We start from the raw sequence: 24,982 nt of genomic DNA, 5'->3' as shown, positions 1-24,982 counted from the left end.
GACAGACTTGTTCCGATAATGTCTTGCTATATTGTAGACCTTCCTTCTTTGGAGAGGTTGTAAGGGGAATGGCAGCGCTTGAGTGCCCACTTGGGAGTGGGGCAGAGAGGAAAGCATTTGCTCACCCCAGTAGAAGCGTAGCATGATAACACATGATAACACACTGCAGTACATCTTCATGTGACACGTCTGGTACTTGCTAAGAGTGGAAACACATCAGTGCATGAGAGCTTTTAAAGTCTCAAGAAAGATTAATACAATGGGAATTTATCAGAAAATATAGACCTATATTTTCAGGAATTGCCCATTCCCTCTATTGCTAAAAAATCAATTTATTTCTCGTAAGTGACTCTCATTCCTTACATTCACTCTAAAAGGATATTGCATAACTGTTGCTCATTATTCTCAATATATTATTTAATGTGAAAGCCGCATTTCAGCATTTGATCTATTTATATGCTGTTTGTACACATGAAGAAAGTCTTTCTTTGGATTCAGTTCATTGTACCTCAAAAATAATTCGAATACCACGGGTTTCATTGTAAACAATGAAGGATTCCAACCTTCAGGTCATTGCTGGTTTAAAAAAAAACCACACTTGGAATTGCTTCAGTACTTATCAGTGTTCTCTTATAAAACTAAATAAGCTTTTCCTGTGATGGAAAGAAGATTAAAGGTCATATAGTTCAAAATAAGTTTCTGGACATTGCCAGATTAAGGAAAATAAACTCTTTCTTTAATAAGGTCAACTTTTTTAATGTTTATTAGTTCATAAGGACGTACGAGCTGAAGAGAACTGGCAGGGACAGAATTATGTAGGTAATATGACTCTTCTGAGGCACAACAATTTTTTTCTGCAGCCCTCTTTGTAAAGTCTAAGTGAGGTGGTTTGGCCCTCGAACCTTACATTGAGTAACGCACAATTGACAGTACGGGCAAATGACGTTTTCCTCTGAAGGTACGCTTGTCTTGAGAACTACACAGACACTGACAGTACCCCCAAAAATGAAATGTGCTTTGGAATATTTAGTTTGTGTTTTATTTCAGTTATTTATCAGCAAAATGCAGCAAGCATGGGAGAAGTGAGAAAGTTTCTCTCTCTCACTGCAAAAAATGTGGGTACATTCGTTTCTATGGTTTGCACCTGTGGTAAGTATTGAAAAGGCATAGTGGGTAGCTATAGCATTCATGGTAAGAGGTGGTTCTTGTATATGCAAAGTAATTGGACTTGTGTGCCTTTGCTCAGTGTACTTGTTCCATGCTGCACTGTGAAGCACAAGAATTCAAGGAAGTGTGTCGACCATGAGGTCATCAAATTCAAGCATATCAGGAAGCGTGTGTAGCTGTATCAGATTTACGCAAATACATAAGTTGAGACCTTTACCTTACTGCTGTATTAATTTTCCAGTTGTAGTGAGTATCAAGAAAATTTTTGAATGGGTTAAAATACAAGTGTGTAAGTGACTCGGAGGCGTTTCCTTCTCCTGCGCAGCACAATAGCCTAGAAGATCAAAATTTCTCTTTTGGCCAGTAGTGTCCCTTAACCTTCACCCCTTTGCTTTGTTCTTTGTTCAGATGATTAGGTGTTTTCCATCTGCACCTCTATGGGAGAAGAAGCTGTGCTTGTTAATTTGAGCTGACTTCCTAAGGAAGTCGGGCTTATCCGATAATGCTTTGTCTGTCCTCTTAGCCCTGCAATAACCTTTGAACAAGCTGCCCAGGTTCAGTTCACTCAGAACTAGGAGGTGAGGTCTCAGCCTGCTGTGTCCTTACAAGCTTGATGAAATTCTGCAGCTGGATGGAGAGACCCTACTGAGGAAATAGCTGCAGAGTGAAGTCAACCTTCACTGGACTGCAATCCAGGCCTCTCTAGCGTGCCTTCTCTGATGTCTAATAAGGCTTAGGGTGTAATCTATAATAACATTTGCCTAATATGTAACAACAATAAATTGTGAACAGGCTTCCAGATATCCCAAAACATATTTAGTCTATTTTTGGTAGTATTAGGATTCACTGTGTTTCTCAGAAGAGTTTGTTTTCTCTTGTTACCATCTGGAGAGCAGTGCTGTGTTCCTAGTAGTGATGGATGTGCTTATATTTAACCACGTGCTTGGTGGCTGATTGATATGGGCAAGGACTTCCAAACTGAGGAGTTAGACACCCAATTTTCTTTTGAAAGTATCTTTGTTCTTCTAAAAATCTCACGCTAGGAACATCAAATCCAACATCTGGCTTGGGAACCACTCTTGCATGGTGCATGCTGGACAATGCGTGGCAAATGACTCCAGTAGGACTAACAGTTTCCAAATTAGCATATGGATTAATTGAAAACAGGCATAATTCAGTGAGAACAAAAGGCAAAGCATGCAAAATGTATATTTAGCTTGAAAAATCAAAAAATGTTATCTGATAAGTTAAGTTTTGATTGTGGTAAAAATAGATCATCAATTCCTACAGTGTCTCTTTGCGTTGTTCTGCCCTTTCAGTCCACTGCACTGCCTCTTTAGTATCACTACGCTGCTTTTTTCTCTCCAGCCCAGCTGTCTCAGCAGGGATATTCTTCCCAATACGCTCTGTAAGCCACCTGGCTTGTTCTTGTTTGGTGGGTTTTTTTGGTTGACATGAGTAACCTGAAGTAGTCTTCCATTGTACTTTCCAAATCTTCGAGATTGTATCCATTGCTGTGATTAAATTATTTGACATCTGCTTCTTCTGTATATTTACCTCTCTTTCTAGAGGCAAGTCCCAAGGGTCTTAGTTTCTGTGTGTGTATGTGTGTTGTGGTGTCCAACAGGTACTAAATGCTTTCATAAAATCACCCTTGAATTGTGGTGCTTGCATATGGATTTCTTAAGCAAATGACTTCGAACATTTCTTAGCCCCGTCCTGTATGTAGTCTTCATGCATCACCCTCCCCAAGTCAGGAAATCCCATGAGTTTTCTCGCATCTCCTTGTCAGGTGAGGGTGCTTCTCATGCTAATCGCTACCTGGAAATAGCCACCAGCTCTCCCAGTCTGCACCTTGATTATTTGTATTTCCATAGTGTTTAACAGTCCTGGGATTGGAAGAAAGAACGAAGTGAAAATACTGTGCAGCTGCACGTTGGCCTTAGACTCTGAGCCGGGTGAGATATTTATTCCAGCTGGGGTGCACCTATACTCTTGTTGGTAACATTTCTTGCCAAAATGCTTGCCTTTGTAGATGGTGCTCATGACCAGGAGCTTTGAGAATGAATTTGTGAAAGTGTTGATCCTTGTGTTGAGCTTGTGTGTTGTGTCCTGACATCTCACTCGAACTTTCAGAGCAGAAGCGGCCTGGGGTGGCTGCAAGGGAACTGTGGTGGTCCCAGCATCTCAGAAGTGATGTGGCTGCTTGGGAGCTAGAGGAAGCAGTGGGGAGGGAATTTTTCTCCTCGTGCTTGACAGGAAAAAACCCAACAAAACAAAGTTTGTCTCAAAGGACTGAAAATTTGGCCTTGTGCACTCCTGCACATTTACTGTACAATATCTTAACACTCTGCCTTTTGTTTCCTTTTCCGCTGCTGCAGATTAGGAGAGTGCATTTGGTGCAGATAGGCAATTTGAATTATTTTATCAGCTTTCAGAAAGAGAAATAGCAGATTCTTAAATTAATTCCTCAGAACTGGGGAAAGCCAGATTCCCAAATGGGATTCAGCCTTCATTTATAAACGAGCTTTAGTGATTCATGTCCTGCAAATCTTTTATAACGTGGAATGCTGCCATGTTATAAAACAGAGAGGGAAAGCCTGCATTTAGATTACTAAAAAGAGATTTTTGTCTCAACTTTGGGAATTTTTTTAAGGAGGTGGAAGAATGTACTCTATTGAAAAACAGTGAAACCCCCTCAAATAAATCTTATTAATTCTACTTGCATTTTTTTTATTACTCAGCTAGCTTTAAATTCAAAGACCGAAGGCTGTGGGATCAGTAAAGCTGTTCTAAAGAAAGCCAGTTCATCTTCTGTTTCTGTGTTCATTGTCTTTACTGTCAGCTGTATTGGCAATTTGCTTGGTTTCCCAGAAATGTGTACTTCTGGCATGGTCTTTCAGATAGGGGAATTTTTTTGGAAGCTTTCTGTTGGCAATAGTAGGATGTGTAATTTGATATATGCATTTTTTTATCTGGGTATAGGCGTGTTTTCTTTCACTTTGGAAGTTAAATTAGTGTATTTGGGCACAGACAAGTAAAATGAGTGTTCTCCACCTGCTAAGCAGACTAATTTTTCTTCTAGCAATAAGGTGTTGATCTAGGTCCATACTTAGCACCTGCATTTCTGCCTGGCTGTATTACGGATGATGGCTGTTCAGAATTGCCAAAAATGCAGCCTGCTGTCAGTCTGTACAATTTTTTGGTGGTGTGCTATATAATAATTTTCCTTGAGAGCTTTTAGTGTTTCATTTGGTGATAAATTATTATTATGATACCTTTAAATGTGGAGAAAAAACCAAACAAATTGTAACTTGAGAAAATTTATTGAGAAACAGGTTTCTTCTATTATGTTTAAACCCATTAAACATAATCTTTTTGCTGGTTTCATGGTTTCATCTGGTATTCTCCACTACAGTTTCCCTAAACCTTTTGTATAAACTGTATAAACCATGTCTTTTTAGGTATCTGCTTGTGGAGCACAAAAATAGCCGTAAAAAGTCTGGGCACTGATCCTTAATTCATAGATTTACTTATTTTTTAAACCAAATCTGGAGGGTTGTGACTGGCAGATCAGACTGCAGGCAGAAAGCAGGCCAGAAAGATTTTTGATTTTTTTTATCGGTTTTGTTTGTTTGTTTTCAAAGTGGTTTCCAAGCACTTGACAACGAAATACATTCAGAGACCAGAAAACTCAAAAGTAGAACACAGCTTTGGAGAACTTACATGCTTAGAGAACTGAACTGTTGCAATTGACTAAGAAAATACTTTTTTTTTTTTTTTCCCTTTAAAGAGAATTGAGCATTTGGTCAGCTATGCTTCAAAAAAGATACATGAAACTAGTTAAGCCAAGAAATAAGTAATATGAAACACAGACAGTAGGAGAGACACCAATTATCTTCTGTTTTTCCCTTTGAGAGGTTAAGTCTAAAGAGGCTGGTAACGTCTTAGCATGTCAGTGTCAAACAGCTGGTGCTGCTTTGTTTCTCATCTTGTCACAGAACCTTCAGCATCTTTACAGCTGACGAGGTTTTCAGGAAAAGCTGTCCATAGATATTTTCCCAGATGCACACTATTGACTTGGAGTACTTTTCCTCTCTTATCTATCTGATCGCCAGTAGGTTCACTGCATGCATCAAAACATCTTTAAAAGTCATCTAAAAGTCTACAGTTCACATTGAGCTGTTTTAAGTAAGGGCCACCATCCATTGTCTTCAGTGATTAAGAATCTGAATCTAATTTTTCCTTTGTTAATTTATCTGCATAAAAAGCAATTTAAAATTACTTCTTTCTGACCACAGGCACAAGGGGCAGTTTGTCTGTACAACATAAAGCCCTGTGCAGAAGTCAGGACATCTCCATGTCCTGTAGCTTTCAACAGTTACTCTGGAATCCTGGTTGTAGCAGCTTCTCTTAAAGATGGGCAATTATATACTGAAGCCTGCCATGCCTCTGCTGTTGGTATGGCATGAATTTCCATGTGAATACTTTTTGGATACACAGATGACGTTTTTCCTTAGCAGAGGTTTATGGGAGGCTTTTTCTTTATTTTAAAATTTCAAAAGTGAAAGACCTTTCCAGGCAAGGCCTTGAAGATGAATTTGCTGAGCAAATATACTCACGCTAAGTCAAGAGGTTTGCAGTCCATTTGAGGATGAGATTGGACTCTGAAGTACTAGATAAACAGCTACGTGGCAGCTTTATACAGTAGTATCCGGGGCTGGATCACGCGCTGAAATTGAGTCAACAAGGTCTGAATGTTGAGAGAAAAGCAAATATGGCATGGGCTGTGTAAACACATACTACGCATAGGTTTGCCTTAGAAAAGTTCCTTCATTGTGCTTGATAATGCTCAGGCCTCAGGGGGCAGAAATATTTCAAAGCTGAGGATACAGTAGATTTGGTCCACAGAGAAATATTTGTTCCAGGAATGATCAAAAATCTAGAAACTGAGACTGGGAAAAGGTGAAAAAAAAATAGAGTTTTTAAGGGAGGAGCTAGTAGAGACCTGGTATCAGTCATCTTCTATGTAAGAGGTTGCTGCGAGGCAGAGGATAAACTGTTCTTTGTCTGCTGGAGATAGGACATAGTAATGTGCTTACAATGGAGCAAGAGATAGTTGTGTAGCACATTGGGAGCACTAATGATAGTGCCAGTGAAGGGGCATGAATAGATTGCTCAAGGAAATGAGATTGTTATGGGATGTAATGGTTTTTAAGATGGATGTTTGTTAAAAATGGTTTAGTTGCAGATGCTCTTTCTGGTGGAGAGAATAGGCTGACTGCCTTCACCTCATTTTTTAAAAATAAAGATTTACAATGTAAAGACATTTACACTTAGTAGCAACTGCTCCTGTTGCACTCCAACCAGCCCTGGTCAAGGTTTTGCCTTCCTCTAACAACGCTGAGTTCTCTTGTCCTAAATAAATATCTCTGACTCTTATATTGGCCTATCTATCTTAAGAGTACATCTGCCTAGAGGATAACATGCTTTTCGTATCTCTTTAGAGTAAGGAAAAACTTCCATGCCTTGTTTGAATTAGTCTTGAGCTGATGGAAGGCAGCCTTTATCCAAAGAAAGTGAACTTCCTATTTGTAAATTACTTCAATTATTTTGTAACTTTATAATTAAAACAAGCCTATAAATGGGGATCTTTTCTCCTGACTAATGGCATTTAATTATGCGACATGAGGCTTTGGATTGCCAACTTTTCAGCAAACTATAAAATGTGTATGAGAAGACAAGAGCCAGGGAGTCTACACTTCTTACGAAAGACTGTGGTTTACAAGACACTCACCATGCTTTGCATGGAAGTACATAGGTTCCCTTCGGTGCCTGACTCTGAAACAGAAATTAAAACTGTGGTTGAGTTAGGAGAATTTGGTATGACTCAAATTTCTTGTAATTCACTGCTATGATGTTACTCTTAAAACTTCTGCAGTAGAGGGACTGCTCAGTAAGCTATGTATTGAAAGAGTGTGCAGAAAATCAGGATTTTCTTCAACCACACACACGTGTAGTTGCTGAATCTGCTTCGTAAATCTGGCATGACCAAACAGGTTTTGCACAATCCTATACAGCTAATATGTTTAGAAAGTGAGAGACTTGCAATTTTATTAATTTCACATTGCAGTTTTCTCTGTTTTAGTTTAGCAGGCAGCTAAACACCACACAGCCATTTGCTCACCCTCCCCTAGTGGGATGGGGGAGAGAATTGGGAAAAAGGTAAAACTCGTGGATTGAGATGAAGACAGTTTAATAGGACAGAAAAGGAAGGTAAAATAATATTGGTGATAAAAGAATATACAAAACAAGTGATGCACAATGCAATTGCTCACCACCTGCTGACTGATGCCCAGCCACTGCCTGAGCAGCAGCTGCCATCCGCAGCCAACTCTCCCCAGTTTTATTGTTCAGCATGGCGCCATATGGTATAGAATATCCCTTTGGCCAGTTTGGGTCAGCTGTCCTGGCTGTGTCCCCTCCCAGCTTCTTGTGCACCCCCAGGTTCCTCGCTGGCAGGGCAGTGTGAGAAGCTGAAAAGTCCTTTACTTTGTGTAAGCACTGCTTAGCAACAACTGAGTCATCAGTGTGTTATCAACATTATTCTCATCCTAAATCCAAAACAAAGCACTATACCAGCTACTAGAAAGAAAATTAACTCTATCCCAGCTGAAACCAGGACACTCTCCTTCAAGTTGCATCAGTGCTTTCCCTTTTTATTTTTTTATTATTCCCTTGGCTTCTGCTAGCCGATAGGGGACTGTCAACTCATTTTGGTGTAAAACTTGAAATTATGATTCAGGGCTTTTGTGCAAACCAGAAATAGTGTTTGAAGGAGTACTTACAAACAAAAAGATATATTTTACATGTACATCACAAATAAAAATCAGTCATTTTATTCATGTAATTCCCAGGTCTGTCTGTTTTTGATGAAGTGAGAGGTTTGTGAGCAAACTTTAAACCTGGAGGCAGCATCCCATATTTTCATTAGTATCATGGGCAACTAAAATATGAAGACCCTGAGAGACACCAAAATGCAGTGGGGGACTGCTGGCACAGAGATTATTGTATTTTATGTGCTGGCAGGTTCTTGACTCATCTTTACCTGAACATGGATTTGTCAAACTTTACTCTTGATTTGGCCTTTAACAAGCTGCGTGCTGTGGATATTACAGTTTAAGAATATATAAAAAGAAGAACTGAATGTGTCTGGGGGTAGTATAACTTAAATTACTATGTTTTTAGCAAGGTCTTCAGGTTGCTTGAGATCATGGTGAAAATAAATTATTTGTGAAGTTTTAAGGGTGTTTCTTCCCTGCAGATGTAACACTGGCCTCTACCACAGCATCTCTCTCAGCTTCTGTGCCTCCTGGGCCTTTCCCTTAGTCTGATTATTGCAGACCTAGAGAAAGAAAATAAGTGGCCCCTTCTGAACAGCTCTGGATTATTTGACATAGTGCTGATATGTCTCTCCTCACACAGTGCAGATTGGTGAGGGACAGAAGAGCATTTCAAGCATTCACAGCTGTCCCCTGAGTGAGAATTCTTTTTAAAAAAAAGGTAATAAAAAGTATATGGTTGTATTCAGAGATGAAGGAGCATACTCCTGCTGGTGCAGAGGACTTCAGTGAAGAGAGGTTTCTTTTCAAATTACAGAGGCTTTTAGCCAAAGTCTGTCGTTCTGACAATGATGTACCTCTAGATTTGGAAGAGACTTCTAAGACAAAGTCAGGAGCCTTTCCACTTGAGATTTTTAAAAAAAGTAGCCTGGACAAAATGCAAGTTTTAGAAAACTGCTCTGTAGGAGAGGTTGGCTCAGCTATGTTCTTACGTGAAAATGTCCCAGTTCCTGCTGTTGGTCACTGAGAGAAGGCCCCTTGCTGCCTTGGGAGTTATGGTTTCTGGGAGGGTGCTCAAGTCTTCAGACCTTTCAGGTGGCAGGGAAACAATGCATCTGGGACTGGGTGGGTTGAGGATAGGCTTTTCTGCAGTTTTCTTTCTGAGAACAAAAACTGATGGTGGTCGATGTGTGGGTGGAACTGAATGTGTTCCCCAGATCCTGCTGAAGAGTTGAAATTCTCTTTGGAAAACATGCAGCCCAGTAATCTTCAAAGAACACATTAAATGTAATATTCTATATAATTTTTGCCTGAAGGTGAGTATTTACAGCAAAAAGTATCTTTTGGTAGGCAAATGGCTCTTGTTTTTTCCCTTTTATTCCTCCAGACATTATTAGCACTGCATTGAATCAGTGATCCTGGTGATCAGATCTGGTTCTGCAATGTCTTGGGCATCCCATAGCTTTGAATAGCAGCAATATGAAAAGTGAGCAGAGGGGTGAAGAAAACAGATGGGTTCTCCTGTCCCCCTAAACCCAAATCCAAAGCAGGGGACATTTCTATTCACAATATACAAGACCTTTTGTGAAACTGACATTTCATCTATGTTGAAGAGACTTGTTCTGGGGGAATACTCTGCCATGTCTATTCTGTTCTGGCCTCAGACAGTCCTGAAAGAGGCCTCTGGACAGTTGGGTTTTACATGTCTGTGATTCTTCAGGCTGAAAACATATGCATTAAGGAGTGGTTGGGACAGTGAAGAGAATTGCTTGCCAGACAATGAAGAGAATGGAGTTGCTAGGCCTGGGAGCAGCACTGAAGAAGAAAAGTAGATGGAACAAAAAGTGGCATTTGTGGAGTACCAGCTCTGGAATGTCAAAGGAGTTTTTTTTTTTTTTATTTTGTTTTGTTTTTTTAATTTTAGAACTGACCAGCTTGTTGGAAGATGATGTTCTGCTTGAAGCTGCTGTTCTGAAAACAAACAGTAGAAGAATGTGGAAGAATTCAAGCCTCCGCTGCCTTTTAGCACTGGCTATTTTATGTTTAAGAAGCTTAATATGTAGCCAAGAGATAGGTGAGTTTATTGCAATGTAATTCTCTAATTACTTTTTCTTTGTAGCTTCTGTACTGACACCATTGGATTACATTGCTTTCCTACTATACGTATATTCAAAACCCATCACCTCTGTGGTCCCACACCATGCTAAGGGTGGATGTACCACCAGGCCTGGTCTCTGCTGTCCAGCAACCAGTGGTATCTTGTAAACCAGTGTAAAATTGGGTGTTAAATTCTCTATAATGCAACTGTGATAGTCTACATATGCAATTGGTGTAAATGTCCACATTGAGACCTTCTTTCAGTATATGTTTGCTGTCTGCGACAATTTCCCACATCGTCATTAATTGCCCTTCTGTCATTAATTGCCCTCCATGTGGGACAATGGAGGAGAGCAAAATACTCATTAAATTTATCATCAAAGCGTGTGGTTTTGCCATTGGCCCAAAGCCTGCTTATTAGGCTAGGCTAGGAACCGCTATTGTAGAAAGAAACAGCTGCCTGTGTCATTGCAAAAAAGTATAAACCCATATTTTAGGTAGTTCTAGAAATCTGGCAGTCTGTGGCTGTCTGTAATCAGGCACACAAATCATTCAACAATTTTAAAATACTGGCCAGACATGCATGCAATAAAAATATAAAAAGAATGACTATAGATGTGAACAATAGTAGTCGTTTTACAGTTGGTCATTTTTGACCTGCAGTTTGTGACTGTACTTCTTACCTGATTTCAGGTTCTCTGGGGCACCCCCAGAATTTGAAATGTGTAACGCACAATTTACGTAAAATGGCCTGTTCTTGGGATGTCTCTTCTAAAAGAAGACATGGACAAACTGACTTTTGCTACAGTACCAAGTAAGTCCCCTTAAGTCCCCTGCGTACCTGGTTGAAAACAACTAAATTGTGGTGAAAGTATAGTTATTCCTCAGTCACTGCCCATGGAATTTCTGATGCTGTTATTTCCCAGCATCTCCCCATCAGTTTTCCTTGGGTGGTGCTCCCTCCAGGCACTGTTAACTCAGGCAATGGCCGAGTTTCTGGCAATGTCGTGTTTCATGCTAACAATTCTCCTGCCAAAATCTCCTGCTTATTCTCTTCAAAGGACTGGAAGATGCTCTCGTTTGCTCAGACTTCTCTGTGTGTCTGCCTAGCCCTTGCTCAGAGTTTTCATGAGGGACATCTTCATACCAGGTTCAATCCAAAAGGAAATGATAGTTGGAAGAAGCGAATCCTGATGTTATGGGCCAAAGCGGTAGAATATATGACATAAGTGTTGAGATTCACATGTGGAAAAACATGAAAAATCTCTTGGTGGCTCTCTTATAACTTTTATAAATTTTAAACTGTCTGGAGAGCATTGCATTAGAGGAAAAGTAAAAATTATTCCACAATTACAATCGCTTTTCTGAAGTGAATGCAAGTTGAAAATTTTTAGAAACCTTAAAAAAACTTAAATCTTCAGTATGTTTTTCACTAATGAGAACTACATGTGCAATTCCCCATGCTGTGGGTCTGCCAAATACTTATCATGTGCTAGGGATGAGTTCAAATCCTTTTTGCATCTTGATCCTGCCCCCAATCCAGATATTTGTACTGTCTTTTTTTCCTGTAAATTCTGCAGGCAGCCCAGACTTTTCCTTGGGGTCCCAGGGCTTGGCTGCGCACTTCTTCCACCTACATGTTTGATTTTCTGTGTCTAATTATTCCTCCTGCATTGCCAGCTATCATTTCTATACACACACACACACACACACCCATATATGTGACATTGTGGCCAGAGTTCAGGAGCATAGAGTTGATAAGGTACTGCCCTCTAAACAAGAACAGTCATGTAGCTGCTGCTGTTGTTTCTCCTCAGCAAAGCAGAACCGCCTTGAGTCCCCAAAGCAGAGAGGCTGAGGGCTGAGTGTAGTATAGACCTCCCTAAGGGAAAGAGATTTTGTTTTTCATTCACCCAAACATCCTCTAATAATATCGCAGTACGGGAGAGAAATAGCCTTTCTGAGCACTTAAGTCTCAGCTGGCCTTCGCTAGCCCAGTCTTTTGTACGAATCTTGAAAGTTCAACCCAAGCTCTTGACTCCAGCCAGTGGGAGCTCCAGGAACCTGTTCCAGTTCATGAGTGAGTAACAGTCCCTCAGCAGGAAGTCTGGCATTGTTCTCTTTGCTTTCCTTCCTCCCATCGTTCCCCCAAGAGGAAGGTCTGGATTTTTCCAAACTTTTTGCCTTTCTAGTTGCATATCCATGATAATGAGCAAAGGGACTTGACCCATCCATTATTGTTTCCTGTATGTATCTATGACCTCCAGATCACATTGTGCTGAGCACTGCACAAACATTATGTGCAGACTGTTTTTCTATCTGGGATTTTAGCCATTCTCTCCCCTGCCTTCTGGTCTTTCCTTACAAGGTGAGCAGCAGAAGGGAGCTAAAATATTTCTTCTGAGATGGGGACACAGGTGGGTGAACCTTCTCTTTGCACCCATATGCCATCACTTTGAGAAGAAATGGAGGGAGAGGGAGTCAGGAAACATAAAGGGAGGGGGAGGTACTGTTGGGCTGGGGGGCATTTTATTTTGCCTATTTTGAAATACTGATTCATGGTGACTGTAGGTTTCAGAAATGTTTCTTGTTTAAAAAGCCAATTTTTCACTTGGAGGTGTTCTCTTAACAGCTAGGTAGCTGCATTATACAACTAGCATGCAGGGAATGCCTGTTAGTCTGATACTAACCAAAGCCCATGCAAGTCTTACTCCTTCACAGACTTGATACAGAGCTTTCTGTTATATTACAGAGAATTTGTGTTTTACTAGTGTCCAAGGAATAGGACTTAATGTGCATTAGCTTCCTATCAGCTGGAATACCTGCTTAATCCTCTCTGTCTTTTCAGTGACCTCCCCCCTCCAGTGTGTTTTAAAACTAAGGAGAAAAGGGTAGAGATTCCAGTCCCAGAGAGCTCCACCACGGTGACAATAACCACAAACAGCATTTCTGGAGCTGCTTTTGCTACCAAAGAATTCGAAATTCACAAGAAAGACATCTGTAAGTATTGGGTTTTATGTGTGTACATAAGGCCTTTGTACTATGATTAGCAATGCTCCAGAAGTGTATATGCTTGCAGTTTTCTTTGGCACTGTTTCTGTATGTAAAATGTTGATGTACCGAGTCCATATGAATCTACCATACATAACAGGTTGTTTTCTCTCCCCCTTCAGGGGAAAGAAAACCTGTTATCAATAGATCATAGCAGAGAAATCAAGGACAGAATGTGAGGAGGAAAATGAAGTACAACTCTGTTACATCCCCCTAATCATACTCCACCTTTTTTTTTTCCCTAATTGCAAATTAGGAAGGATTTATAAACAAGTTTCTAACCTACATACTGAAGTACCTGCATGGGGCATGGAGTGCATTTGCTCAGACTGGACTTGGGAAAGGGAGAATAAACTTCCTAGTGCCTGTTCTCCCATTTTAAATGCTGAACTGTTGCAGAATTAAGTAGTTTCTTCCTGCAATTTCATACCATTTTAAGGACAGTTATATCATGTGTCACTCCTGACAGGTTCATATTTTCTTAATATATGCCCAGTTTACCCATTCTGTTCAAATATACATGAAACCGAGCAAATACACGTATGTTTGGGAGGTAGGCTGCATGATATTGGAGTCATGGATAAATTAGCGTTTTTCCCACTTCATTCCTCCCAAAGGGGGAAGTTGTAAGTGGAAGGTAGCATTGACACCATCTGCTACAGTTGATCATAATTTAGTCTTTGGTTTTCGTTTGCCTGTTTATTCCTTTAGTGCAGTCAAAATCTAAAGTCAATAGCACTGACTCCATGGCTCAGTTTTCACTTCAGCTGAGAGCAGCTCAAGAACTTTAACAAAACACAACTCAAAAGTATGTGGGCAACACACTGGGTTCTCCAGCATTTTGCTGACTCCAGGCAGGATGGGTCTGTCAGGTTCATCACCGGTTATCCTGGGTAGTGCGTTGGCTGTGCTGAACACTTTGCAGGCTCTCAGAGCCTTGGCCAGGACCAAAGTTGGATAAATCACACATTTTAAAAACATGATTCATCCTGCACCAGGCCCAATGAACTGCCATAACCCTTGCCTGCTTCTCAGCTTCTTGCTTCACCACCACCCATTCAAAGAAGAGATGCTTCTGTTTAATCTCCCTGTCCTGTCCCCATCACCATGTCATGCCTTTAATGTTTCTTGTAGCTTAAAATCACATTCCCCATGATCCTCTTCAGAGCCCCATGTGAGCTTCTTCCACCGTGTGCTTCTGCTTTCCTTTCTCCCTACCCTAGCTTTTGTTGCAAGTCCCCTCTTTCCTGCTGGTTTCCAAAACCCACTTTTTCCTTTAGGAGTTTTTCCGCCATCCTCCCTAGATGTGTTCTCTTGTACACTTCAAAGACTGTTGCCATGTTTCCTTTATCTTTGCGGCATTGAGTGAAGGTTGTGAAAGACATGATGTCTTCCTTACTATGCATTTTGAAGAGTCATATTCATGATCAGTTACTCAGACATCTGCATGTTGAGATATTAGAAGAAAATGCTACCTGGTGATTCATCAGCACCTGTGCTTTCCTTGGAACTTTCATGCTCAAGTAATGACAGAGCCCATCTTGTTCTAATTACAGAGGTAGTTACATGTTTGTGTGGCTACTAGCCAGTTGAGAGCAGAGAGATGCGGCTGTTAAATACCTGTAGGGCTGGTGTTGCTGACTAATGACTTGAATATGGCTTTTTTCCCTCTCTCTTTTTCAAGCATTTGTTCCTCTCACTCCACGCATTCTTAGTTTAACACCTGACTTTTCAACTTCTACATTAAATCTGAAGTGGAGTGATAATGGATCAGCCTTCCCGTATGGACTGGATGCCTTTTGGCAGATTCAGATACTCCGTAAAGAAGCAGTGGAAAAAATCGCGCAAGTAAGTCCTTCACTTCCTTTATGAAAAATATATATACAATTTTTGCCCTCGGTAATATTCTGGGAGTTTGTTTGAAGAGAGTTGAGAATAATGAAGGTTATAGATCTTTGCAGAACCTGAGTGTAGTAATGCTTCTGGTAAGTAATTTCTTGTTAAGTTTCAAAGTTATGAAAACACTGGCTACTATACTGTCAGTACTTAGTCACACCTTTTTTTTTTATATCTAGTGTAGTTTGTTTTTTTTTATTAGAACTTGCTTATAAATTTGGAAGATATTTTATACCTTTATCTCTATTTTATTTCTCCAGCAGTGTCTCAAGTCTTAGTGGTCTTTGAATGTTCAGTTTGCCTTTTTTTTTTTTTTTTTTTTTTGGCAACCACAGTTATTCCAGACCAATTTATACCTCAGATCTATAGTTTTTAGAAATGGTGAAAAGATAAAATGTGCAGCCTGGGACTAATATTAGAAGAGTTTCATTTTGGAAAAGCTGGAACATTTCCCTGCCTGGGAGAGGCCCAGGATACTGGGATGCAATAGATACCTTTTGAAATGCTTGGCGAGCTTCCCACTCTCCCTCAAATATCTGCCCTCTGGTATGTCTGGCTGGCAGTCTACCTGGCTGGTGGGCTGTTTAGCATCTTAGGCTTTTGTCCAAGTAAATTCACAGCAGAAGTGAAAGTTAGGTGGGACACTCCAACCATCTGTCAGGATTTTGTGTTTTACTTCACTTAATTTGCTCTTCTGTCGACTCCTGGGAGATTATAGGTCATTGCTAACAGGTGTTCATAAACTCTCTCTTGGTTGTTTTATTTTTGGGAAAAATTTGTAGGTAACTTACTATTCAAAAATGATTCATGAAGACATCATTCTTTCCTGGAACTGGACATCAGATATGCCTTTGGAGTGTACATCGCATTATGTGAAGATTCGTTGCTATATTAATGTAACACAGTTCGTTGGCCCCAAGGATTGGAGTGACTGGAGCCCAGTAGAAGAGGTCCCTGGTATGTTTGTTCTTTTGCCGCCACGTGGACTTTGCTTTGTGAAAAGTAAGCCAGAATCAGAGGAAAAGCGTTAGGCAGTGACAGGCTGCTGCTTTTGGGGATGTTTTGATGAGTGAAACAACGCAGTCATTAGTTAATGAAACATAGTAGACATTGATTTGTCTGCATTGGGGTGCTCCTAAGCCGCATTTTAGCTGATCAGCACCATTTTTATAGCAAATTGTTCATGTGAGATTTTTTTGTTTGTTTGTGTTTTCTATTCTTCCTTCTCTGCTAGGAAAAGATACTGAGCCCAATGGGAGCGGAGTGTTTCCTCAGGACACTGTGGTGGCAGTAGGCTCAGATGTGACAATTTGTTGTGTCCATGAAGAAGGACAGCAGATACAACGGATGACTTATGGATCAGAAATATACCCAATGATACATCTGAGCAGTCGGAGCAGTGCAATCAGAGTGCTAAATGCCAGTGCATCAGATAGCAGTGGGACAAATGTAGTGTGCATACTGTCCGAAGATGAGATGGATGGAACTGTCTTGTTTGTAGGATGTATGTATCATTATGTTTACTAACCTTAGGAAAATCAAAATCATTTTGACACTGTTAGGGTTCTGCTAGGAAACAAATGCTATTCTGTCTTTTTTCCCCCTGGTCTTTGGTTTCTGAGGATGAACTGGGATTGTGCTTGTTTGATTTCACTGTGGAAACTCCCGCCCATGGAGAAGACACCAAGGCTGGGAGAATGAGGAAGTACCCATGTAAGCCCTCTTCTCTTAGAACCTGGCCCACTGCTTCTCTCTGTAATCTCTTTTTCTAAGGCACTTCTTACATGATCTGGAACAATTAGCAGTTTATTGCCATATGAAGATTCATCCTCAGTCTCTATCACTTTAGGTTTACATCTGTTCTAGTTTGGTCCATGATAAGGCAAAAGTAAGAGAAAGAACTGTAACTGAAAACATTCATATTACCAACCAGTAATATGAAGACAATAAAACAGTTAGACTTGCAAAAACAACAGATGCTCATCCAGGGCAGTTGCTCCCTGGGAGCTAATTACAGTAAAGCAACCCAACTGACAGTTTCTCTTTCCTGGAAAATCTAAACATTCTTTTAGTATTTTCTTTAAAGATACTGAATGACAGTGTATCTTCTCTGTGTAACCATGCCAGCCTCAGAAATCTCTTCCAGATACAGATACCTTTTAAAACAAACTACTGAAAGTACCTGCTTCTTCTTTCCCATAATTGGTCACTTCAGAACTTTGTGTGTTTTCCCCACAAGAGTAATGAGAGTTGTCATCTTGCAATAGCTGCCCATTGGAATGCTGTTCCCCACTAGAAATGCCTGCCTTTGAACTTACGGTCCTTGGGGTTGAGGGAAAGGAGAGGAGAGACGACTCATTTTGAAAGTGTGTTCCCAACTCCAACCTGTGCCTCTTGTCATTGACGTTGTGTATTGTGTGTGATAGTGAATGCAAAACACAATCCAGCCCTTTATGACTTCTCAGTGAGCTGCTGGTTTTTGGTTTTTTATGCAGTATTTGCTTTTGTGGAAGAATATTCCAGGTAAGTCAGTCAGTGGTTTGTGAACGAAGGCTGTGATAACTCCACAGTTTTTTCCCATACAGTGGTTTTTGTAGAGCTGGGATGTGGTGAAGTCTGTTTCCTGCCAGGGTTTCTTCTTGTGGTACCTACTTAGTGGGAATCGAGAGGGCTTGTCATGATGCTCTCGCTGATGAGAGACATTTGGGGAATAAAAAGTAGAGGAAGTAAATATGTATGCACACCAGCTTGGTTAAGCCTAGGTCTGGCAAAATAAGGGTTCTTTTTGGCACACTGCTCATAATCTGAACTAAGGCTGCCACTGTTGCCTCTTGTGTTAGCGCCTCTTCTCTAGGGCAGCTATATGGATGTTATTGTGCTACCTTTTGAGAAAAGTGTGTGAGACTTGAAATAAGTGCTCTGCTTTGTCTCACGTTAGCATGGTTAGCCTCTCTGTTGGGAGCACTGTCCATCTTCTCCAGGAAGGCATTCACCACTGCTTTAGTATGGGAGCAAAGAACGAGGTTTAAAAGAAAAAGATGGGCACTTCCAAAGCAACGGTGAAGAGAACAAGCCATTCAGGTCTTGTTTTAACTTTCAAATTCAATGTGGAATTCATGCTAATGGGAACATCTCCTTGACATGACTTGCTTGGAGAATTCAAAGCAGTGGTGGGGCTGGAATGTAACAAAATGTGACGCACAGCCGACAGCATTCCTGCATTGCTCAGCAACTAAACTGATGCTCAGAATTTTGGAAAAGTCTTGGCAGAGTTTCAGTGTAAAGCTTCCAGGTCAGAGCCTGGAGCTTGTGAACATATTTGCATATGATTTACCAGATTACCCACCCACTTAGAAGCCTAAAGTCAAGTGTTAGTCAAATAGGGCTGATAATAATTATCCATCTGTTTTACTGGGTTTTTTTAAAGCATATTATTTATATGGTTGGAGCATAACTATTAACATGTATTTGTGAGGCACGCAATCTATACCCAGCAAAAATGAATGGTGATGCTTTCAGCTAGCTAGCATCCCAACTGCCACACCTAGTGGCAAAACATTGGCTAACTGTTTTGGTTTTCTTTCATGCTACAGATGCCCCTGATATTCCCCAAAACCTCAGCTGTGAAACATCCAACTTCCTGATAATAAAATGCACCTGGAAACCAGGCAGACCCAGTGGACTATACGGAAAACGAGGAACAAATTACAGTTTATTTGAAAGGTAAACCAATTCAGCACTAAAAGGAGTAAAAAGGTAGAAGTGGAATATATCCATTGCTGTCTGTGACTTACTGCACCATGCCTATTTAAATTAAATAGTCTCCATTGTTTAGAGTCTAAAATACTTTTCAAGAGTTTGTGGAAGTTGAAACTAAACTAAACTTGGAGAACCCTCTGCAAAATTGCAATGGGAATTAAGGGTGGCTTTCTTCAAGACTTAAGCCATTATGAACTCATGAGAAAATAAAGCACTAGGTGTGTCAGGCTGCTGCGAACATGTAGATGAGACCAATATAAAAATACAGGGAGACAGTAAGAGTAATTCACTAATTTTTAATCTTTTTTAATATGCAACCTGTGTCAGATCAGCTGTCAGACATTTATTGAGCTTCTGCTATGCAGGATGACAGAAACTCACTGAGGAACAATTGTAAGGCAGGCCATGGGGCATCACCCAAATGCTGCTAGGTAACATTGCAATAAGCCTACGCTAGTTCTCCTTCCAGCATTGAGAACTAGGTAGTGTAGAGCAGGCAAAGTGCATGTTACCTGGAAAACATTGAAAGGGACAAATAACACTGGCATCATCCACAGAAAGAAGTGAATTGCAGAATCACAGAATGGTTGGAATGGGGTTGGAAGAGACCTTTGGACATCATCTAGTCCAACCCCCCTGCCAAAGCAGGTTCACCTAGAGCAGGTTGGACAGCAACGCATCCAGGCAGGTTTTTAATATCTCCAGCAAAGGAGACTCCACAGCCTCTCTGGGCAGCCTGTGCCAGTGCTCTGCCACCCTCAAAGTAAATTTTTTCCTTATGTTCAGATGGAATTTCCTGTCTTCTAGTTTGTGCCCGTTGCCTCTTGTTCTGTCGCTGGGCACCACTGAAGAGTCTGGTCCAATCCTCTTGATGCCCACTCTTTAGATATTTATAAGCATTGATGAGATCCCCTCTCAGTCTTTTCTTCTCCAGGCTAAACAGACCCAGGTCTCTCAGCCTTTCCTCATAAGAGAGATGCTCTAGTGCCTTGATCATCTTTGTAGCCCTCCGCTGGACTGTCTCCAGTATTTCCTTGTCTTTCTTCAACTGGGGAGCCCAGAACTGGACACATTTTCCAGATGTGGCCTCCCCAGGGCAGGGTAGAGGGGGAGGATAACCTCCCTCAACCTGCTGGCCGTGCTCTTTTTAATGCTCCCCAGGATACCATTGGTACTCTTGGCCACAAGAGCACATGGCTGGCTCATGGTCATCCTGTTGTCCACCAGGACTCCCAGGTCCCTTTCTACAGAGCTGCTCTCCAGGAGGTCAGCCCCCAACCTGATGCATGGGGTTATTCTTCCCCAGATGCAGTACCCTACACTTGCCCTTGTTAAACTTCATTAGGTTCCCCTCTACCCAACTCTCCAGCCTGTCCAGGTCTCACTGGATGGCAGCCGGCCTTTTGGTATGTCAGCCACTCCTCCCACTTTTGTGTCTTCAGCAAACTTGCTGAGGGAACACCTCCTAAGCTTACCTGTGAGAATGTTATGGGAGACAATGTCAAAAGTGAAGACTTAAAAGTGAAGACTGGCGTCCTACTAGTTTGTTTTACATCATAGGCTATATAAAGCCATAAACATAAAAAATTGTTGGTTTGGAATAGCACTTGCAAATGGGATTCCTTGGTGCTTGTGATTAGAAGTTAGTGAGGAGTTAACGAAATTCCTGTGGCAAGGAGACTCCCCATAATGCCAAAGGAGCAGTCAGGGAAAGGAGCCAGGAGAGGTCTGATTCACACAAACTGATGGGAAATGGAGTCTCATGGTGGCTTTAAAGCAAGTCAGAGGCAATGAGGATTGAGTTACAGTCACAGATGTCATCCAGGATGCTAGTGCTAAAAAAGTCATTGGGTAGGGTGTAAAGAGGTGGACAAAACAGAGCAAGTATTCAAAATAAAGGAGCTCCAGTCACTGGCTGCCCATATGCAGCTCATAAACGAGGATGTAGTTCAGACTTGTTTCGCTCAGCTCAAAGCTGTGAGGAGATTAAGGTGATGCATTTCAGGGTAAATATTCTTATCCTTGTTCTCAGCCCACACTGAGCTATTGAAATAGAGAGTACAGCGTGGAGAGAGTTCAGGGCTCAGCTAGAACACAGTAAAAATGCTGGAAGGAAGAAATTAAACTTGTGCTACTGAATGAGAGGTTTACACAGATTATATTTAAAGGAACTTCTATATACGGACATACATACAGATACTCACTTTAGATTTTACCTCTCAAGATGTAACTCTGGTCTTGGCTGTTACCAGACTGCCTCTCCTGCTTTTGATTTAAAAACAGCTAGGAGTGGTGGATGTATCCCAGGTAACAAACCTTAGTTTAGATTTGGCAAGGCTGATAGAAAGATGTAATGTGTGTGCATCTGCCTAATTCAGAAGGCAATTAGGAACATTCTTTAAATGCAAATGAATGCTGATCTGAACAAAGATACTTTAAATCAGAATCCTAGTTGTGACTTGTGAGGTGGTTTTACAGGACCTACCTGTTTTCCAGGCTTTTGAGAAGTGAGAGGATGGAAATGTTATGCTAGTGGAAGAGGAGAGTTTCACGTGAGAACAGGGCAAGTCATGACTGATGCCACTTTAACCTGCATGGTGGTGTTAGATATGCCTCTGCAATCAAATCGTTCTGTAAGCCACGTGTCAGTGAACCCATTGTTCTTTACTGTGTTTTCAGTCTAGACTTCTGATTGTTGCTAGAAGTTTTCTCATTCAAAAAATAAGTTGTTCCCCCCCCCTCTTTACTTTGTAGAATATCTGGTAAAAATGTTTCGTGCGAAGTCAATGAAATGAACAGAGAGCGTGTCTGTGGATTTCCAGTACTGGCTGATCAAAAAACCTATGATTTCATATTAGGTGTCTCTAATCCTATTGGGCAAACAGAGTCATCGCTTTTGGTTGATTTAACTCAAAGAGGTAAGACTTAAGAATTACAAAGGCAAAAAGATATGTTTACTGCATGCTAACCATTTTTTTGTTTTGGGTTTGAAGAACTGGTATGCTTGTCACTATTCTGCTTTATTGTCGCCAGTATTTTGAGATGTTTGATAATTTGAACTTGAAAAGAAAATAGCTTAGGACATGTCCTGAGGCAACAGATAGGTGTACAGGAAGATAGATGCCAGTTCTTGACAGCAATCCAATAGATCGGACACACTGCTGTGTGGATAAATGCTACTTGTGATTTAATAATTAGCCACCTGCTGTTTATATATTACACCTCAATAATTGAAATTAGTTGTAACTTTATGAACTGTACATGACCCTGTATTTCAGTGTCTGCTTACAGGGCAAAATATTACACAGTTTTACAACAGAAGGATTTGGTGCATAAAAAAGTAGTACTAAAAGGTAAAAGGTAATAGCAGGAGTATTGCTTGCCATTGGTCATAGCCATGATCATCTGCTGTTGTGGTTTGTAGAAAGAAATAACTTCTTTAATTAGACCTTCAGTTTAAACAAGGAAAGGGAGGTGACCGCCTTTCTAGTGCAGTCTTCCCCGTCCTTTTCCATCTGCCTTCACAACCACAGCTGAGGATTCCAGGGTTCCTAATGGTTACAGTGTTCTGCTGTTCTCTCTGAAAAAAATTAATTTAAACAGTGCATTTTTTTTGTCCATGTTCCAGTTCAACTAACCTGAGAATAGAACTGACAGAATAAATTGGCAGGTCCTATAAAAGCATAATTTGTTTCTGTTAGTTATAAACTGGGCTGTTTTGCACCCAGTTGATATGACTGCTGTTTCCTATTTGTTTCCTTTCCTTTCTTTCCCTCACTGTCCACTTAATTCCCAATATAGAGTACATATTTCCTTAAGGGTAACTGGACCAATTCCAACACTAGAGATTTTTTTTTTTCTGACAGCTATGAATAGTAGTACTGAATATTATTGAAAAATTCCATGAAGGGAGTTTTGGGGAGGGAGAGGTCATTCAGGAGTCCTACCCTACCCTGTTCTAGTCTGCAGATTTTAAGTTATAACTTAAAAACTTCCCAGAAGGTGAACAAAGTTGAGTGAATTTCATCTGTCCCTGTGGTCCTCTGAAATAGCTCATGTTTTGCTTTTTTGATAAAGTCAGTAGGAGGGGAAATGTTTTTCTGTGTCTGTAACACATGCCAGTATGCTCAACCTTAAGTAAATCTGTTTCCATGTTCGATAGCTGAGAAGAGTGTCAGGAACGAGACTGCTTGGGGGTGCCTTCCCAGCACCAGCTGTCCTAGTTGCTGATCGGATCACTTATTTATCCTTCTGATTCTCTTTGATCTTTTAAAGTCAGATTTTTCTGAACTAAAATGAATAGTTTTTTTCTTAGAAGTGAGGTTTTTTTCTTTATTTTTTAAGTTCATCCAAAAACTCCAGAAAAGTTAACTGTTTCTGGGAACAGCTCTACAAGCGTCTGTCTGCGTTGGTTTATAAATGGCAGCTTTGCTGACGTCAGGCTTCTGTGTCAAATTGAAGTTAGCAGTGGTCACTCTGAGCGAAAAATGGTAAGTGTTGCTTTTAATGGATTTTTTTTGGCTCATATGTTGATCTTTTTCACTGAATTAATCACATTTCAAATTCTTTTCTTTCTTAGAGCTTCATTCTGATCATCTTATTAAATGATCAATGTAGCGATGACTAGAAGTTCATCTACTAAAATCAGAAAAAGTTTTGCTCATTTCCATTGTTGCTGGCTTTCTCTTTTTTTGGTTGCTTTTAAACAATTTAGAGGAAAGTCAAATTACAGACCATGTTATTTGGTACTTGGAGAAGGTGCATAGTGCTTTATGCTGACTCTTTAGGTAAAAGTCCTTGTGCTTTGTCCTTCCTGGTGTGAATTGGATTAGCCCACGCTTGTTCCAGGATGTGCTGCTGCCCTGCAGACTTCCACAGAGGTTCCGCTGCCCCTTGCAGTCTGTAGTTTAATTTCTTTTTTTTTCCCCTTCAGAGAACAGTTCATTTGCTTGCTGTCAGCAATTGACACGCATGTATCTCTAAGAGGGAGCTGCTAAACCTGCTTGTATGTCAGTGATGAAGAGACAGGATAGAGACGGATTCTGCCACTGGGCGTATCAGTAGGTGATCGCCAGTGAAGACTTCTGCAGCTGGAGAGAAGGTGGTATTTCTGAGTGGGGTTCAGATTTTCCAGCGTTCAGGCTTCCAGCTGCTGCACAGCTTTGGTGCTCTGCGTCACTGACTGGAGCTGCGTATTTATTCTGCTGACTGTCAGAGGAGCTTAAGATACTAATTTAGACACTGGCATCAGATACTGAGTGTAGGTGGTAGGAATATATCCTCTTCTTCCGCATTGCCTAACTTAGCGTGGGGTGATCTGTGTCACTGGGGAAGCCTAATGGCAGAACTGCATGTTCGGCTGGCCTGAGATTTACCCCCAAATTATGTGTTTGGGCATGCAGATATCTTTGACCAGCTTGGGTAGGCCCATGCTGAATTACCAGGTCTTGGTGCACAGAGCCTTCATTTATAATTTGAACACATTAATGAGCTTTTTACAACGCTTGTTTGATTTTTAGCAGTATTCTCTTGCCCACTGCATTTAGTTGCCTGTTGGGTACAGCTGTGGGGCACAGCCTTGAGTAAAGCCACTCAAGCCACAGAAGTGATGCAGCTAAGACTGATGGACATTGCCTCTAAAATAATAGGGTAGTAGTTAGTGCATGCTCTGTAGGAGGATTTTTAAATTATTTTCAAAGTACTTAATGAAGAACATTTTTAATATTTATATTTATGTTTATATTTATATTTATTTTTATTTTTATATTTTATATTTTATATGTAATGACAGGTGTTAAGCAGTACCCAGAGATCGATTAGGTACTGCAAAAAAAATCATAACTATCTTTGGAATTAACAGGAGAAGGAATGGGCTTTTAGATGTACATAACAGCTCTGATGATAGATGAGCTGCGTTGGATTTTGGTGTATAGTCTGACATACCATCACCCACAGTTGCCTGCATTTCTCTGCTCCCAGCAGTTACTGCTCTGGAGCAGTCAGCAGGGGGAACAAGCACCTGAGTATCACCCACCCCCAGCTCAGTTAGTTTAAACTGCTGGAAAAGTAGGTTTGCACAGTTCTGTCTAGCTGGAGTTATGCTGCTCAAAACCTGAGGCACACGCTCGCTCCGTGAGCTCTGCTACCGGCTCAGTCATATTGGGCAGTGG

The 24,982-nt window shown here is 40.8% G+C and overlaps 1 protein-coding gene across 1 annotated transcript in view; it reads left to right on the top strand.

Moving 5' to 3' along the window:
- Positions 1-10,001: 10,001 nt before the first annotated feature.
- LOC309683403 (leukemia inhibitory factor receptor-like) overlaps positions 10,002-24,982 on the top strand; it is a gene marked incomplete at its 5' end in the record, with an annotated part of 28,723 nt that continues 13,742 nt past the window's right edge. The window contains 9 exons of the mRNA XM_082497678.1: positions 10,002-10,083; positions 10,800-10,920; positions 12,955-13,106; positions 14,842-15,005; positions 15,836-16,010; positions 16,288-16,557; positions 18,647-18,776; positions 21,567-21,730; positions 23,157-23,302. Of these exons, the coding sequence (XP_082353804.1) occupies positions 10,002-10,083; positions 10,800-10,920; positions 12,955-13,106; positions 14,842-15,005; positions 15,836-16,010; positions 16,288-16,557; positions 18,647-18,776; positions 21,567-21,730; positions 23,157-23,302 (1,404 nt within the window). The remainder of the gene's footprint in view (positions 10,084-10,799; positions 10,921-12,954; positions 13,107-14,841; positions 15,006-15,835; positions 16,011-16,287; positions 16,558-18,646; positions 18,777-21,566; positions 21,731-23,156; positions 23,303-24,982) is intronic.

The sequence above is a fragment of the Vanellus vanellus genome (assembly GCF_965231255.1).
Source record: "Vanellus vanellus genome assembly, chromosome: Z".
Taxonomy (NCBI): domain Eukaryota; kingdom Metazoa; phylum Chordata; class Aves; order Charadriiformes; family Charadriidae; genus Vanellus; species Vanellus vanellus.
This window is presented reverse-complemented; position numbering and strand designations above follow the sequence as displayed.